The sequence below is a fragment of the Anser brachyrhynchus genome (assembly GCF_964034855.1).
Source record: "Anser brachyrhynchus genome assembly, chromosome: 2".
NCBI classification, from domain to species: domain Eukaryota; kingdom Metazoa; phylum Chordata; class Aves; order Anseriformes; family Anatidae; genus Anser; species Anser brachyrhynchus.
Genome location: NC_137695.1, coordinates 23,473,774 through 23,492,349, shown reverse-complemented (window position 1 = coordinate 23,492,349; position 18,576 = coordinate 23,473,774). Strand labels below are relative to the sequence as shown.

Sequence of the window (18,576 nt, the reverse complement as noted above, 5' to 3'; positions counted from 1 at the left end):
TTGCCTCCTGCACACCACTGGCTCTTCCCATGGGTTATTTTTGGCAGTGCAAGAGAAGGTTGTGGTGACAAGGAAAGCCACAGCCAATCTACCTGGCCATCAACCTTAGCAGGTGATGCTGGAAGGAGCAATATCCTCCCAAGAATGGAGCATCCTGAACACCTTCCCTGCTCAGCAGGTCCTCTGAGCGGGAAGACCCCTAGCAGCCAGATAGATCTGCTCTTTTACCCAAAACCTAAGCAGCAACTTCTGGCCTCCATTTTTCAGAAAAGAGGAGGAAATTGGAATGGCAGGCAGAGTTTGAAGGAAGTCTCTGTGCCACAATACTTAAAAAGAGGTTGCACAGAAGAAGTCTGGGGGCAGCCATCTCACTTGAAATTGATTTATGATTAGCTAACCAGAGATGTTAAATAGCTGCTTCTCACTGAAGATGAGCTGCACAGAGAACTGGGAGAAGAGTCTGCAAGTGAGCACCAGCAGAGAGCAGAGCTGGCCGGCTGAATCCATATTGCTGGATTCACCCTGCGTGGTACCTAAAGTTTTCCATTGCAGTCAGCTGAGGCCTCCTCAGTGACAAACTTAAACTTGCAACTTTTAGACCAGTATGCTGGTGGTGGGAGAGAAGAATCCTCCTTCTTGTTGCAGTAGTGGAATTTTATCCTATGCTATTTTTTTTTTTAGTATTTTTTTTAAGATTTGGAGGAAAGAAAAAAATTGTTCCCAATTGAAGTGCTTGTTAAAAAAATAATTAAAATCCTATGCAGACAAAATACTGCCTTTTTGAAAGATTTTGAAGCCCAGACCTTCAGCATAGCTGCCTAAATTTCCTACCTCTCCCCTCCACACGTGTTGCCTGCTCACCTGCGTTTTGCACACATAACTGATGTGCACGTCGCTGCTCGCCTGCACGTGCAAAGCCACAGCTGCTTTGGGAGCAGCGCGTGCATCCTCGTCGGGTGCTTTTCAGTTCAAACACATTGAGAATGCAGTTGCACACTTAAATAACCTTGCCCGCCCCTTGCAGGCTCTCGCCTCTTATTTCTGCTACACAGTCAGTGCTGGTTTTTGTCATCTTTAGTCCCATCTACTGAGACTGGGAAAATATATTACTGCTCAAGTGGATGCTCACAGAGCTGATGATGCATCTTGTGTGGTAAGCATAGTTGTTTGGGTTTTTTGGTCACTTTTTAGGTTCTGCCCTGCAATTGTGTATGTGCTGTGTATCCCAGATTTACATGTACTTTAAATGAGAAAGAGACAGAAATGTCCTTTCTCATTTACAGGATGGAAGAAACAGCATTCAGGGACACTTGCAGGTAATGCCAGGGTTAAAGGTAGGTAAAACTTTGCAGTTTGGGGCAAGGGTGGGATCCATTTAGCTTTCACTGGGGTTTTAGTTCTCCTGCTATCACATCCATTAGCTTTCATGCCAAATGTTGCTTCCAGCTGAACCTGTACAAGATATTATGAAAGCAGTCTGATCTGCAGCAGTGTTTCAGAGATTTTACCACCAACACAAAATGAAGCCATGCACCTCAACACATCGTAAGGACTTTCATTTCTGGCCAGGAAGCAAGATGTAGTGGCTGCTTTGTGTCTCTTTCTGTTAGAAGCTGAAACTAATGGTGTGGGGAGATCGTGCTGGGACCCAGAAGAAGATGCTCCAGCAGCTGGAGGATACCTGCATACAGATGTCTGCCTGCTCTGCCTTCTCTTCTACACAGGGAGAATCCTGGCCCACACAAGGCATTGCAAAACATGTTCCCTGGTCACACAACTAGATGTCTTGTGACCTCTTCAAGTGTCACTTTAGCCAAGCTCATAGCAGGTGGCCGTGACAGATCTGCAATGTTCAAGAACTTTGTTTCACTCTGTTTTGTGGACTGAAATAACCTAATGAAATTCACTTAAAAGTCAACTCAGTGAAAGCACTTCAAGTGTGGATACGTCAGCCTGACCTGACATCTGCTTACATGGTTCATCTCTGTGAAGGATGTTATCGGCATAAATCAGCCTCTGTTAGGAAGCTGCAGTCTTCTAAAACACTGTTGTGGCTAAGCATTTTAGCATTTTAATGCAGTTCCTTCTGGGAAACAGCCACATGCACAGGTTTCCTCAGGAGGAGAAGCAGAGGAAGGGGAGGTTTGGCTCTGGGGGAGCTCCAGCAGAGGTGAAGGCTGGGGCTGGAGCCCCTCACTCCAAGCACTGCTCAGCAATGAATGCTCCAGAAGTGAGCACTCACACACTTTAATGAACTATTTTGCCTAATTCTTGAAATGAAATCCTGACCCTACTGATGTCATTTTTTTTTTCAGTGGCTGCCAACAAGGCCAATATTTTGCTTTGGTGGTAATTAGGAAAAGTCCCTCCTGAAGGGGCAGAGCTTCCTAAGAAAAGGGTCTCTCCCAATGGCAGAGCAGGGAGGTTCTGCTCCAGCTACGCATCCTGTAGGGAGACAAAGTCATCCTCACCAAGGAGCCGGGGTGCCCCGTGGCCACGATGACTCTGAACGGCCTGCTGCCATCGCTGCTGAGGGCTTCACGCTGACAGAGCTTTCCAGTAACTGCAGCTCACTGCAGCGACTGGAAGATCAATGGCGGCCAATTTAAAAAGTTGAAAATATTATTGAGAGAAAGGAACAGAGAAACAGAAAGGGGGTTATTTTGTTTGTTTTTCACTTAAATGCAGCCTGAAGTTCCCTCAGAAAGAGCTGGGAGATAATGGTCGGTCCTGGCTCTGGCCTCTGCTGCACGCTCAGAGCAGAAGGCAATGGACACGGCAGGGCAGCAGAGCCAGCCCAGGCCTAATCATCAGCTGAGAAGGAGTGGAGACAAACGTGAGGAAGAAGGAAACAAGAACGCCAAAGCACAGGAAAAATACATGGGGGAAATGCCTGTTGTTTCCTGCCCTCCATGCCCCTTGCCCATGCCTTTCTGATTTGGGATAGACATTTTCCCTCAGGGGATGCATCCTGGGTCTCCAAATAAATTAATTTTTTCTTCATAAATTTATCTTAAACACTCCCAAAGATTTTAAGTTACTGTAAATATTCGGATTAATTCAAATATAAGCAGCTCTGTGCTTCAGAGGGCACCTTCCAGTCCCCTTTGTCTATAATTATCTATAGAAATGCTTCATTTGGGTATTCTGATGGTTTATTTTCTGACACTAGGATGGTTCCTCAGTCCTTTAAGATGCAGAGAGAATTTCTAGTAATCCTTAACCATATTTCCTAAGGTCAAGCTGTGCGGTAACCACTGTAATTGACAACAACAAAAATATACAGTAGTATCACAATGGTAAAACAGTGAATTTACCTGAGCAATAGCTGATGTGCCTCAGCAACCTACCCTCTCCCCCTGAACCTCCACAAGAAATATACATTTAGGGCAAAGCTATTTAGCCTTTGCAAAGTAAATGAAGGCAAAATATGTCTTTGCTGTTTGTGCAGACAGCCCTCGCTGATCTCAGGGGATGAAGGTGATGCTAACACAGCACTTGCCCCTTGCTGCAATGCTGAAATTTCCCACCTGAGTTCATTGCTGGGGTTATGCAGCTATGACCTAGCATGTAAAATTAAAATCTAGCCTAGCCTTTGGGCAGGAAAATGAGATTTTTCTTTACAGCTCCTATTTTTCTATAGAAAGGAATCCCACAGCTGGGAGCTTTCTGGTACCAGAGCTACTACTATTACTATTATTAATAAAAAGTAATTATATGGAGATTCCCACTAGACCTGAAAAAAAAAATTATAAACTATTTAAATTTAATAACTAGGACACCAGGTGTCAGGGTGGCAAATTTAGACTTTTTTTTTAAGCTCATGGAGTAAGCCTCTGTGATACCTAATATCTCTATTTTCTGAAAATCTGCAGCTTTCCCAGGAATTGCAGGAAGACCTTTTATTTTTTCCTGACTCTACTTCAACTCTACCTGCAACAGCATCAGTCATCAAGACATGATTCCTAAAATTATAGGGAAACAAACAAAACAGCAATATTACTTTCATCCATCTTTAAAGGAAAAAAATAAATAAATCAAATATTTGCAACAACAAAAAAAAACTACTCAGCTACTTAGCTGGTGTTAATGCCTTGGGCTGTGATTCCTAAAATGAAGTATCAGCTGGACGGTCTGAGTTCAGCCTGACTTTCTGAACTTATTTCTGAACTGACTTTCTGGCTTATTAAACAAGATTTATTTGGTTCTCTTTGTGAATTGCTCCAAAGCTCAAAACCCAGCCGTGTGATGTGCAGACACACAGCTTTTAGGAACACTGTTTTTCCTCCACTGACAGATTAACCAAAATTGTGCCTGATTTCTGGGGAGAAACATGTAGTGTAACCTCTCATAAGCCCACAGCAACTCATCCCAGGAGAAGATTTGGTCCTTTGCCTTCCATAATATGCCTGCAGAATAGTTCCCTAAGGTTACCTCAGTTAATTAGGACACACAGGCTTCTAAATTTATCCTGATTTCTCTCCTGTTTCTAAAGCTACTGCTGCGGGCAGTCATTAGTAATCTTCTGTAGAGTAAAAATGTTCATTTAGGTTTCATCTCTGCTGATACCAAGCCCTAAAAACTCACATGGGTCAGCTTAATCCTCATCTACATACAAAATATGTTTGGTTTATCTCAAATGCAATTAGAAATGTGACTCATTCACTGCAACAGTGAAAACCCTCAGGAGCAGGGTGTGCTCCCATCAATTTAATCCAGTCACTAAATCAAGATATACTGATGCTAAAAGATTAAAACCACATTAAGAGTATGCATTGAGGAATCTGAACCTGTTTAACTAAACCAATTAAAGTAACATATATTAAAACAGTGCTATCTTCATAGTTCATCAACACCTTTGCTTATTGCAGCCAGAGGGCTTCGGCTACGAGCACCCTGAGAGCCAGCTGTGAGGTTAGGTCACGGCGGGAGACAGACTGCCTTGCCTGAACAACAGAGGTCGAGAGGACATTTTTAGGAAACGGTCCCGTTTCCCTTGCTAATAAAACACACCTCCTTCCTAGTGTGAGCTTGCTGAATTTCCCCTTCCAGTTAATTTTGGTTGCTCTCAGTCTTGGTCTGCCCCTAAATTTTTTGCTCCATGTGCAGATACATGGATTTTATGATCAGGTAAGCACTTAACTTCTCCATTAAACTTCTGAATAGCTTGAAGTCCTGAAGGCTTTTCGAAGGTTTCTCTGGGCTATGTACTTAAACCTCCCTGGTTCTTGAACACGCTGCCCCAACACCAGTGGTTAAACTACAGCCCCCTACCAACAACAAGACCTGGCGGATTCTGATGGGAACAATCACAAAATCCCCCCTTAAACCTGGGATTCCTGTGTCAGGGATTATTACTACTTGCTCAGGACTGGCAGGCTTCAATTTACCTCTTTTGACCTGTTAGATCTTTGGAATGATTCTCTGCAATTAAAGAACTCTTGAAAGCAAACATAAATGATATTAAAAAAAAAAAAAAGTACCTATTTTAAGCCCTTACAAGACTTTTGCAGACTTTTAGTTCTAAAAATGACTAAAGTCCCCAGCTGCTATTCAATGTCTTCCAGTGTTACTATCAGAACAAGTGTTTCATTAGCATCTTGTGATATAACTCCACCACATTTTTTCCCCCAAATACACACGGGACATATTTAGTGAACATTTCTGCCCTTTTGCACTATTATTAGGTCTACTACTGTGTCAAAATTATTGTTAAATTTCTGTTTATTCATTCTTATCAGCCTTCACTGTTTTGGCTAAAGATTTGACTTTGTATTCTTTTTGTTTGTGTATCTATAATCTTGTTTCAGCTTCCTATTTATGTCAGTTTACAGCTTCATTGTTTTATTTTGTTTCACATTATTTGTCACAAATTGTCTTCCATTCTCCTCTATGCTAGCTGATTGTCTGTTTGTTTGTTTCAGCTGATATAAACTTCTCTCTCAGCGACAAGATTGTGTCTTTTGGGAATCTACCAAAATATTCTCAGACTCATAATTATGTGCAACAGGGAGGCCAGTCTCATGCATGCCTCTTCTCTTTAACCTGGAATGTAACAAATACACACTTTTCCCTTTCAAAAACAAGGGATTTTTTTGGTAGAACCCTACACTCACTTGTAACAGATTCATCAGTGGTTTGATAAATACAGCATGGAGTATATTCTCATACATTTAATTATCCAATTATGATATGTTAATAAAGTAATTTACAATATGTTAATCATTTCATTGTATGCTTAGGGTAAAATACCACTACTATTTTTTTCTTTTTTTTTGTTTAAATTTTAGTATGCACTATATAAGACAGTGTGTAGAGTAAATGTGTTATGAAACCACTTGCTTCAGTAAATTACATTTTGTTTAAATTAATACTACTTTATTAGTGATAAATACGTCTCATGCCCATAAACACTACTTGGCATAAAATGATGAGAAAGCTACTACAAGCTATAGATGATGGTGGGAACGCATGCACTACACACACCCTTTTCAATGGCTTCATTAAAACATTCAGTAAAAAAATTGTAAATTGCACATGAAGCCAAAAACAGACATCAAAATGCAGCAAAAGAAGAGGGGCCCTTTGCACCTACAGTAACTTGTATTGATTTATACAAGGTAGGAGTCCCAACATATTTGTATATGCTGGAACAGCTTTAAAAAAAGATATAGAATTAATTTACAAAATACCTAAAGTATGGTCCTTCAGTGTTTTTATTCACATCTTCTACCCACTTAGCTACATTATATTCTCTTTTGAACCATGGGTTTAAATACCTGCGGAAAGCAATGGAAGGAACAGAGAAAGCAGAAGAACAAGAATAGAAAATCTGAGAACACACAGCACAAGCTTAGCAAGGATGTCTTCATCCCCAAAATGCAAGTGAATATGGCAAATAAATCAGTATGGATGTTGGGTGAGGACTAGGCAACGTGTACAACTGCATGAGAAAATCTGAACTACAACAAGACTCGCATGTTTGGTTTATATGGAAATTATTTGGGATACATCATTCATTTAATACCTTAAGGGTAAAATTCACTCCTATGCAGAGGGCCAGCATTAAGCTCGTGGTTTGAACTCCTCTCATGATCTCAAAATAAGGCTGAAGGGGGGGCTTTTTGGCTCCGTCCTGCAGTCTGCTTGTTGCAGAGACAGGTTTGCACCCATCTAGAGTAAATCGCAAGACAATGGCTAAGTGAGCACAGAAACCTGGGCTGGGCCCCTTCTACAGGAATGAATTTAGGCCTCAGTGTGTTAAAAGGCTTGAATTGTTTGCGCAGTGGCAATTTTAACACTTATGTGCAAATAAACCCCCTAATTTTATAATGATCGTTTCACGTGGCAGGATCACAAGAAGCTTTCAAGGAGGTGGGCTGTGGGGATATCTCACATTTTACAGAAGCAATCTTGATACCAAAACCACACTTTTTAGCAAAAAAAAAAAAAAAAAAGAAAAAGTCTGTGCTACACACTCGTATTAGTTACATGAAAACTGGGAAATAAAAATGGTGTTTAATTAGTTGACAGTAATGTTACCAGAGAAGGAGAAAATGTTTTGCTAACTGGTATCCCTTAGCCCCCAGTACCAAGGTTAGGTAATTCCTCCCCCTCCACCACATGAAGGAAAAAAGGGCAGCATAGAAGCAGCAACCTGTCTGGTCTGATTTAAATCTGTTTTTGTAGTATCAGAATAGCAAGTTTAACAATTATTTGTAACCACCACCTTCATATAACAGAGACTAACACATGTTGAAATAGGAAATAGCTTGTAACCAAGGGGAAATGGAAATAATACTCCTTTTTTAAGATATTTTCAGTATTTCTGGACCAGTTCTTACCACCCTCGTTTATGAAAGGGACTCCAATGACCTGGCACTGGGGAACAGGCCTGGCAAGGGACTGCTCAGGTGAGTAAAGTGGGGCCAGTCCACGTCAGTTAACCCTGACCATCTTTCAGACCATGTCGAAGACAAAAGCAGCAGCACTTTTTTGACGGCTTAGGCCTCCTTTTTTGTTCTGGAACTTCTCCCCGCCCCGCACAAGCACAGCCACAGCTTTGGGAAAGTACTCGCCCTCAGCCACAAGTGCTCGCTTCTCAGTAGCTTCCTCAGCTCGCTTACTTATCAGGGATCAGGAGTGCTTTATGCTTTCCAGCTCAGGCTCTTAGAGAAAGAAAACGCCAAAAGTGGTAGCACAGCAACGGAGGAGCCGCAAGTGAAGCCACGGGCTGATGCCAGCATCGCCAGGAACTAATTAACTTTAGGCTTTAGCAGTAATTGTAGGTGCAACTACATGTTTTCGGACATCGCTGCAGTACTTTTGACTTGCTTTTTTTTCATTTGGAAGTGTGTTTTGGTAACCATGAAACACTCCTGGTCTGGCTTCCTGTATGAGAAAACAACGTGTCGGGAGGTATCTGAGCATGCAGCCGTGGCGCAGCCGTGTGGCCGGCCTTCCTGGGTCTGCCTGCACTACGGAGCACCGCTCACCGCCCCGGGCCCTCTGGTACGGAAAGGCCGAACTCGGGTCACTGCAGACCATAAGTGATACCATCAGAAAGCTCTCATGCTGATCTCTGTGGCCACATACATAATCATTAAAGACGGCCCGAATCCGCATTTCCTTTGAGTGAGAAATTCCCCTTTAGAACCAAGGTGTCCCTACACGGAAGCCTCCAGCTCAACCGACGGCTCGATTTGGCTTGCAGCGCGACATGCAACCGTGCGAAAGACCTGGGCTCAAGGGTCCTGGTCCTCCTCAGGCTGGCGAGGAGGAAGGCTAGCTAGCGCTGCGTCAGCAGGAGCACCTCCAAGCAGTCACGGTGTTTCGCCACAGTGAAAACTATGGGATACTGAGGGGAAGGGGCTTGTCACGGGATCAAACGGCAGCCCAGAACGCAGGGGCAGGTGAGACTGACCTGTGATCCTGGCTCCCTGTTTGGGGGGGGTCAGAGCCCTCTGGGCTTATGCCTTGGGCCGGGGTTTGGTGGCCGAGAGAAAGCCCAGGCTCAGATGCATGGGTTACCCTGCTGCAAAAACACAATATATAATAGAAAGTCTAAGCCAAAGATGTTCGTATCAGTTACAACAACGAGGAAGATAAATGCTTATAGGAAAAGCAGTACAAATTAACAACGATCAGAACTGCTATTTGGCAAAACACATGTTCCCTGGGACCTGTTTTAACACAAGCTCCCAATTAAACTTCAGCTTATTCAGAAAACCCTCATTATCTTTCCTGGATAACTCTAATTGATTTTAATAGAAAACTTGTTTTATCAGGGCATTTCATCAACCCTGTTTGTGAAAAAGCTGCAGAAACGCTGGGTCTGTTGGCATTCCTTCTGTGTGAACTGAACCATCTGCCTTTAATAAAGAAGAATCTTGTTTTGAAACATCTAGAAGCAATTTAAAATATCCCAAAAGAGTTTTAGCAGTCTCTGCAGAGTGATACTCTCAGCAGACGCCTCATATCATGAATCTGCTAAGTACGAGGGGTTGCACAGAGGCATGTGCGACCATGTACATTTCCAGGACATTTTTCAGGAACTGCTCAATGCAACCCTTCTGTCAGTGCTGTTCACAAGGGCTGCACAGCTCAAATCTTGTTCAGTGCTTAAGAAATTTCATTTAAATGACTAACGGCAAGATTCTCCATCTGGTCCTTGCCTGTACGCAAAAAAAAAAAAAAAAATATATACTTGTGCATAACGTGCAGTTACTGCAGACCAATGAATATACCAGATACTTTTATAGGCAAGCGTATTACTGTGCAACTGCTGGTTAAAAATAAATAAATAAATAAATTGAATTCTGCACAAGGTATGGCACAACTGAACACAGTCTTTTAGCAGGCAATCTATCTGTCTCTGTTACCCACAAGAAACCAACAGTGCTACCCTCTTTTTCTGTCTCAACAAATATTCTTCATTGGATTTATGGGGGTCACATAGGTTGGTTGGCTTTCCATTTCAGAACAGATTTTAAGATTATTCTGTGTTTTCCAGAGAAAGTAAGAAGGTAAATTTGTCCGGGAAAAGCCTCCATTTATTCTAAGGCATCCTCAAAGGCAGTGCTTCTTGTTTGGCTAAAAAAGTTGGCCATGGTTAGACCATTCTCTGTCTTTCTCTTCTCCCAGAGCATGTTATCTCTCTGAGCAGACCCGCTGTGTGCCCTGGGCCGTTCTCTCCGTTCCCACTGAATCTCACAGTATGTGGTTCATGCAGTGACAGCTCTCTCTCCACAGGCTGACCGGCTTGCCAAGGAGACTCAGACAAGCCATGCAGTCCCATGCAACCCAAAATATTCCCCATCAGGAGAAGGGCAGAGAATTAGGTGGAAATTCAGGAGCACCTTTGAAAGAGAAAAATTTTACAGGGAAAAAAATTTCTAACTCTCACGCTCTCTGTTTACCCACTGAGTTATTACTCTAAACATCTTGGAGTAAATGTATTACAGCTGAGCAACATAGATTAAAAAAAAAAATGTGTCCATTAGAGTTGTTGGGGGTTTTTTTGCCTTTTTTTTCTTTTATTGCAAATGATACTCTTCCCAACAATTATGTTCACTCTGAGATTAAAAAAAAGCTGATCTGTTTTCATTTGTTACAGACCAAATCCAGCCCCAATTTGCGCCTGTGCTGAAGGATAGAATAACGATAAAATGAATTTAACTAGATTGTTTTTATAAATCTTATTTGAGAAACACAATTGGAAATGAAGAAAAGCACAGGACAAGTTTCTAAAGAACTTGCAATCTCATTTGTACTCTTGATAGTTTGGCCAGACTACTTTTACTTTTATCAAACTGTCACATGCAAGAAGAAAGAAAACCAGCAAATAACATTCCATTAAGAGTTTATCAGCACTAAGACCAAGAGCACAGGGGTACTTGAAGAATAAACTCCCCCGAGGGATGTGGGGATAATATTTCTGGTTCCATATTAGCATTTTGGCTGCACAATGTTAAAATTACTATGTAGATCAAACTATTATTTATGTAATTGGAAGGAGAGGGCGTTCTCCATGTACCTTTCTAAGCCTACTTGCCTCAAGACAGTTCACTGCAGGTGGAAGAAAAGTTTCAGAACAAACTTAAATCCCCAAACTGGAGAAAGCAGGGCTCAGAGAGGAGTTAGCATGATTAGTTTCCAGCAGGGTTGGTATCAAGCCCACCTGCCCATACAGGTGCAAAGTTAGTACTAATGGTTTAGGGAAAGGGCATCATCCTGGCCATCATGGTCAATAAGGGGTCATTCCTATGTCGCGTAAGTGCTGTAAGAGCAAGCCAGTGTTTGACAAGCCCAGAGATTTTAAATCCAGCCATTCCCTATTCTTTCATGAAACGAGCCCGAACGAGCACGAATAAGCACATAGGAAATGCATTTTCCCAATGGGGAGCACTGTACACGTGGTCTCTTCAGTGAATGTAACCACCACATCAATATAGACAGCAACTCTAAGCTGTGCTGTAGAGGTCTGGGGATCAGTCACTTGGTAAGGACTGTCATTACCCATTTATTTCAGGGCTTACTCAAGACTGGCTGTTTCAGGCTTTGCTGGCTTACAGCTATAAACTTCAGGGTACTCTGAGAGCAGACAGACACCTCTTCTAAAACCTGCAGGCAGGCACACAGAGATACACAGAGCTAACTCTGCAACGACCCAACCCAAGGTGAAGGCAAGGGGAGGAAACAGGTTATCAGAAACTCAATATTGAACCAGGATACACTCAGCAATGGCAGTTTACTGTAGACAAAAGCCTGTAGTGATGGTGCAGGCTGCCACCATCATTGGGAATTGCTATGGGAATGACTGAGGAAGCCTACATAAAAAAGAAAATCGATAGTTAATTTTTTAAAGAATACATAAAAAGAGGTTGAAATACATTAGCCAAACTATTACCAGACTATCAGTCAGCAGTCAGAATGGGCCACAGGGCAAAAAATGCAGCTGTCTACTTTTCAGTACTCTTAATCTCGATCTACAAAACACAAGTATGAAAACTCTACTTTTTGGCTTTGCTGTTGTAAATTCAGACTTACTCAGTTGAATTAGACCGTGGCCTAAATCTTTTGCCTCTGACTTTCTTTCTGTTTCCTCCTATATTACCTGAAAGAAATCACAGGATAAAGACAGATGGTAAAACATCGTGAAACTCACCAGCGTTCCACTCCAAACTGTACATTCTCCTTGCATCCCCAGCAAAAGCCACTGGCTATGACCATTTAAAAGCCATAGGTCAGTCCCTTTTGATTTACCTCAGACCAGGTAAACTTGACACTTAGGTGATCTTTCACTACCTTTTGCAGCAACTGTGCAGAGCAAAAAACTATTTAGTTTCAGCATTCACTTGAGAAAATCACTGCTTCAAGAAAAACACTAAATACTGCATGGTAAAATCACAAAAGTTTGCAAGAGTGAATGGACTTCCTCTTTTTCATCTTGGCTCACACTGGAGGCATAGGAGAAATTAGATCTAACTTCTACGTGTGAAGCATTGTGAAACAAAAAAGGTTCTTGTGTAGGGCACTGCTAAGTCCTAGCTCCAGGTTAACAACAGGCACAATGGTAAGGACTCATTACCTAAACTTTCAGAGAGCAGCAGTGACACAGGTTGGTTTCCACTGTGACCAGCACAAAGGTTCGCACTTACCTTGCCAAGAATTACTCCTAGGCCTCCCATTTTCACAAATGTCTGAAATATGTTTTGTGTCTGGGATCCTTTCACTCCAGGAATGAGATAATCCATTTGACCTGGAACAGGAGGGCTCAGATGCGGTTATTGTTATGGCTATTGTCTAACATAAATGCTAGCTCAGCTGTTCAGAGACAGTCACATTCCCCAAGTCAGTGCCATGACACGGCCTAAGGTCTGTCTGCACTAGCAAAGCATCCACTTTTTTTTGGTTAATTATGCTCTGCCAGCCGTCCCTGCAGCAGTTTGGTGTGTCCACGTTCAAGAGCCAGGCTTCAGCACCACTTTCTCATGTGTCTGCTGCTGAAAGCACAAACATGAGCACATACCAGATTTCCTTAGGTATTTCCAGCCCTGCCCTGGTTCTTAGTTGGAAGATGCTCCTCTAGCTGTGCTTATGATTTTTTACTGCATCCTTCCTGCAGGCTGCCCACCCCATCCTCGTGCTGCTGCAGTAAAGCCAGGACTGCTTCCCTCTCCCCACTGCCACCAGTCTCAGGATTCTGTGATGAGCAGCCTCCCAGCCACAGCTGGGAGCTCCAGTGGAGGGGTAACTGTCTCATTTTTGCTAATTTCAAATTTTTATTGTATTCTGTCAGCTAGTCACTGCAGCTTATACTTTTAATGCCTTTATATCTAGGTGCTTGGTGCAAACTAAAGTTTTTCCTTCCTCTTTTATTCCCTCCAAAAGCCAGAGATGTGTGTGGCAATGTCCAACAAGAAGAGGAGAGAGTGGGATTTTGCAGCAGGCTCCCTCCTGTTGAATTATAGCTGCTGCTCAGCCATTTGTCACAAAATCCACAATTATTTCCAAAACAAGAGGAAGTTGAAAACTGGTCAGAATAGATAGCTTATTTAATAGAAAGATGTTTTGCTTAAAGGATGTGTTTCTGTATTTTGTAACGGTCTGAATACTCCTGTGGTTTTCAAAATCTGCTCTGCTTGCAGGGCAGGCATCTGTCAGATGCTCTTCAGTTTCCAGAAGACCAGGCTAATCACAGCCACACTGAAGTAAGCCCAGAGTTTTATTCAAACTTATTTGAGGTATGAAAGGTCTGAGAACTGACAGATTGACAGATTTTGTAATCATTTTCTCCTCGTTGTAGCCTATTTTTATGTTCAGGAGTGTCTTGCTATACTGTCTTTGGTGTTTGCAATTTCACAACAACAAAAATTGTCATTGTTATGTTTTAATCTTGGAACACCCTCTGTGAATACTAACGCTTCATAGCATTTTCCAGCAAGGAGAAGCCCAGGTGGCTAATGGCCCAGTCACTTGAATGTCTGCCAAGAGCTGCCATTGATATCTGCACCCAGAGCAAATCAAAACCAGTTCGTAAGGTAAGAAATAGTGCCCTGGGCATCAAAACGGGAGGACTATGACAGTTCCACCACAATGTTAATGGAGCATTTGTCAGACTTACTTGTCCAGACTTGACAGTGGCACAACATAGCTGAACTGGTGGTGGGGCAACAACAAAACTCTCTAGTACAGACAGACCTTAGAAATCATTTGCTTTTTGGAACAAGCAATAAACAGAGACACATGAAAGAAATGAAGTATGAAAAGAAACACAGGTACAGAAAAAAAACAAGAAACACATTAAATGACATTCATTTAAAAACAAACATTTTTTCTTAACTGGAATATGAACCTGCTCACACCAGCCTATGAAAACTTGCTTCTCCAAGACTTTTTCAAAATTTTATCCAAATGAGAAAAAATTCTCCAACACAAACACTATGTCATTTAAGATTAATGTTTCCTCCACAAAACAAATAACTTATCCACGCACGAATCTAAAAAGCTGAATTTAAAAATTGGAATTTGATAATTAATTATATAGTACTACAGTTTTTCTTAATAACCTTTTTATTAGACCAGATTTAATGAAGTTGCATATAAGATCAAGCTGGTATACCCAAAGGCACTACAAATGTATCCTTTCGATATATTTCTCTTTATTCAAAATAGCAACCATAAAGAGAATAGTTTTGTCAACTGCACAGCTACAGACTGCTCCATGAGACAAGAACTGAGAATTGCAGCTTTGTAATAAAATAGTTCAGGAGTGTCTATCCCCACCCCACCCACTGAACATTTACAGCTTCTTGTAAATTGTTTTGAAGTGCTAGCTGAAGATTTTTGTAATTAAAGGATCTCTGATTGCAGCAGGACTTTGATGATCATGACCTAAAGACCTCGACAACTGCAAACTCCTTTCAATGTTTTTCAATTATTTTTCCATTTTAAAATGTTGATTATTTTTTTTTAAGTAACTGGAGCAACAGCAGAATAAGTGAATTCTGAACAAGGGCAAAATCTAATGCTCTCCTTGGCTACTCATAACAGGAAGCACAAAACTACAGAAAGTCTTTGCAGAATTATTTTCTAAGATAGCACTCAGTGACATTTAGGACACTAGTCTAATAAGTAAAAGTGGAATCAAATGCAAGCACCATCATCTTTACTGTGAGACAGAAAGAATATTATCCAGAAGTCTAGGTCAACTCAGTGAATTAATGACACTGACAACAATATAAAAATATTTATATTAAACAGTTTATAATTATTGAAGCAAGACAGTGTTCCTCATCTTTGATTACATGACTGTGATAGTTTTTGTTTTGCTTTGTTTTGTTTTTTTGAGCAAGCAGTTATCATTACAGTCTACTTGAAAGCAATTCTCAAGCAGGAAAATGATGAAAACTGGATTACGCCAATCTTGGCTTACAAGGGCAAACGTGTTTATTCTGGCCTGGTTGTATAAATTATTAGCTCAGGGCATGCAAGAAAAATCAGTAATCAAAGAACAAAGGATGCTAATTGTAACATTCCACAAAGAAAGAAGAAAGGATCAAACCTGCTGCAAAACAATGAAATGTTCTGACTAATGGAATAATGGGTGATGGAACAGGTAGAAATCTGAAAATGCGACAGAAAAGCAGACCTCTTCTTAGAACTAGATGCAGAGTTTGTGCTGACTCCAGGAGGCATGTCGCTATAAAAAGAGTCGGCCTCTCCAGGCTTTTTTACATAATCTCCCTGGGGTATTTGTCTGAAGTATAACAAACAGCGTAGAGTCAGAAAACATGACAGGCAAGAGCACACACACAAACATGAACAAATTTTAGTCTTAAAGAAAGAGGCAAGGATGATGATCCCTGAGGAAACCTGTTGAGCACACAATAAACCTATTAGTGAGTAATTCAACCACCCAAGAGAAAACTCCCATCTATTTTTGATAGCTCAGGAAAGAGGGTTATGTGGGTTTGGTAGGGGAAAACAAGGATGATTTCACTGATAAACTCTGATCACTGTTTTTAAAGTGAATAGATGGCGGTTCTTGACTGATGTGATAACTAAGTTCAGCCATTTCAAATGGCTTACCATGCGGGTTGTGAAAGCATTCCCGGCTGCAGTATTAGCACCGCAGTCTGTGCTGAGTGCATGCCTGCATCAGAAAGGAGCTGAGGAAAAGCAAATGCTTTTTTCCCTCTGGATGATTACTGCTTCTGTGCCTTCTGTTCAATTTTTGTGATTGTTACTGAACTCGAATCGAACAACCTGTTGAGTTGCTTAAACTACAGGAGGAGAAACACCTCCAGTTTATTTATTAACTGTTCTCTTGTACAGGGAACTAGTACCAGTGTCAGAGCTTCTCAGCTGTTAATCCTTGTCACCACACTAGACTCTGTCTGCCAAGACACATAAAAATAATGCCAAACACCTGAGAATAGTTCATCCTTTTCTAGTACTAGTAGCATGGTTTTGGTGCATAAAACTATCTATGCACTAGGAAGTCCTAATCAAGTTATGCCATTTTTGTTCAGGTGGTAAATTCATCGCCAGCAGAAAATCTCCAGCACAAATATCCCAGTTACAGTTCCACCAAGCCAAAAACTCTCCCTAATACAAATAGCTCATTTGAAAGTTGGCTATACCATAATGCCAGCTGTTTAATTATCCATTCAGCCCTGTACTGTCCAAGGCCTTTTGGCTTCAGTTTTCCCCATATTAACATGCATATTTATTGGTTAAGATTGATTCACGTTCAGATTATGCCCAACTACAAAGCAGAACTGGGCTGTCTCCATTCTGTGTTTGAATTTCTAATGCTCCTCAAGGATTTTAAATGTGTAATTACATGACGCATAAATCATTAGTGTAGCACAGTACCTCCACACTATTTCCTCAGTTCTCAAGTCTCAGTCCCCATTCATCAGCCACTACATCGGTATTTTCAGAATCAACTCAGTTCATGCAGCTCTGCTCCTCGGGGCTCCTCTAGCAAACTGGACTCTTGCTGCTCAGTTAGAAATTACTTCTCCCATACAGTCATGCCCTCTAAGCCACATTATACCGGTTGACAGAATCTTTGCTCATTCACTCTTTTTATGATTTTCAGTTTACATGTTTCAGTCACTTGGTATTACCAAATATCATTCCTTATGTAATGCTTAAAAATATCTCCATGGCTTGTTTCCATCTTTATTTAAGGACTAATCACAAGCAATTAAAAAAAAAAAAAAAAAAAAGGACACTGTGGTGGATGTTTGGTTTTTCTGCTTACGGGATACTCTTTGTACATATCCAAAATTATTCTATTTAGAAGTCAGTCTATAGAATTTCATCTTCTGCATGAGGGAGACTTAGTTACTAAAGATCTCCAGCCCTCCATCATCTTCAAATGTCTCAGCTGATGCTGGTTTCTGCTCTGTCCATGCTCACTGACGCAGCTGCAGACTGACCACATCCTCACATATATTAATGTATGGAGACGAGGGAATTTGAAAAACATTAGATTCTCTCATACTCCAACACTATTGTGCATGGGGTGGTCTCTCTGTATTTTGAGGTTCTGGCTACTCTGTCCTCTGCCAGCACTGTGCCCAGGATAGTGACTCAATGGCCATGTTTGCCTGTTTATGTAGAGCCAACATCCGCCATTGAGCACCACCAAACCCCCAAATTCTGCCTTCCCTGTGCCAGGTGACATTTCCTACCCACCAACCTCTCCATAGTGCTTGACTTCAAGAGCTTTGCCTTCTTCTAGTTACTGTTCCCGTCACCTATCTGACCTTGCTGTGCGCAACATAAATTAACTAGCACTTGGCAGAGCTTTTCTGCTTTTCGCAAGTATTTTGAGCCTGGCAGAGAAAGCACTACATGGGCAGAGGAAATGGAGAAGAAGCGCAACAGGTAGCAGCAACACACAAAGCAGAAGCTTGGATCGGGGCTGGTAATGCAGGCAGAAAACAGGAGAATTTGAGAAGTTGTCTTATCTGCAGGGGACTGGGAGAAGGAGGAGACACCTCCTTCCCAAAGGTCGGTCTGCCAGGCAGATGATGGCGGTCTTCCAGGAGGTAAACCCAAATCACTAAAAACTGATTGTTTTTTGGCCACCAGTTCAAACGTGTAAAAGCTCAGGCCTCTGCTGAAGATGGTACCATAATTTGGCTACAAATAATTCAGCAGGGCAGCTGTAAGGAATGGGCTTTCCATTCACACATCAATTTAATTGCTTTGTATTTTTAACTGCAAAGAAGCTTCAGAAATGAATTTGTCTCAGAAGGATCCTGAACATCATGTGAATATTAATTATTCAATTCTCAGCCTCCCAAAGACATTTTCATCTCTAATAGCCAATTTTCAGCCTCTTCCTGGAAATATTCTCCTGTTTTCCTAAATAAAACATCCTATCTAAGAAGTAATTATTATTTTTTCTAATGAGTCCAATGAAATTAGGATTTCAAGCAATGTGTATAGAATAAATACTTTTTTTATATTCAAGCAGATATTCTTTAAAATATGATAATTCATCACCACTATATTTTCTTTATAGTATGTAAATGAGCAAGAGAGAAGAAAACC

The 18,576-nt window shown here is 41.4% G+C and overlaps 1 protein-coding gene across 14 annotated transcripts in view; it reads right to left on the bottom strand.

Moving 5' to 3' along the window:
* The window catches only part of ADAM22 (ADAM metallopeptidase domain 22), a gene marked incomplete at its 3' end in the record, with an annotated part of 141,912 nt that overhangs the window by 10,114 nt on the left and 113,222 nt on the right, over positions 1-18,576 (bottom strand). For 4 of the 14 annotated variants that reach the window (XM_080582462.1, XM_080582468.1, XM_080582466.1 and 1 more), the window contains 4 exons: positions 15,566-15,760; positions 12,660-12,760; positions 12,049-12,115; positions 8,924-9,034 (listed from right to left, as the gene is read on the bottom strand). In XM_080582462.1, coding sequence (XP_080438588.1) covers positions 8,924-9,034; positions 12,049-12,115; positions 12,660-12,760; positions 15,566-15,760 — 474 coding nt within the window. Of the gene's footprint in view, positions 1-6,692; positions 6,780-8,923; positions 9,035-12,044; positions 12,116-12,659; positions 12,761-15,565; positions 15,761-18,576 lie in introns of those variants that run through there. The other 10 variants (XM_080582469.1, XM_080582473.1, XM_080582470.1 and 7 more) reach the window with 9 other exon arrangements.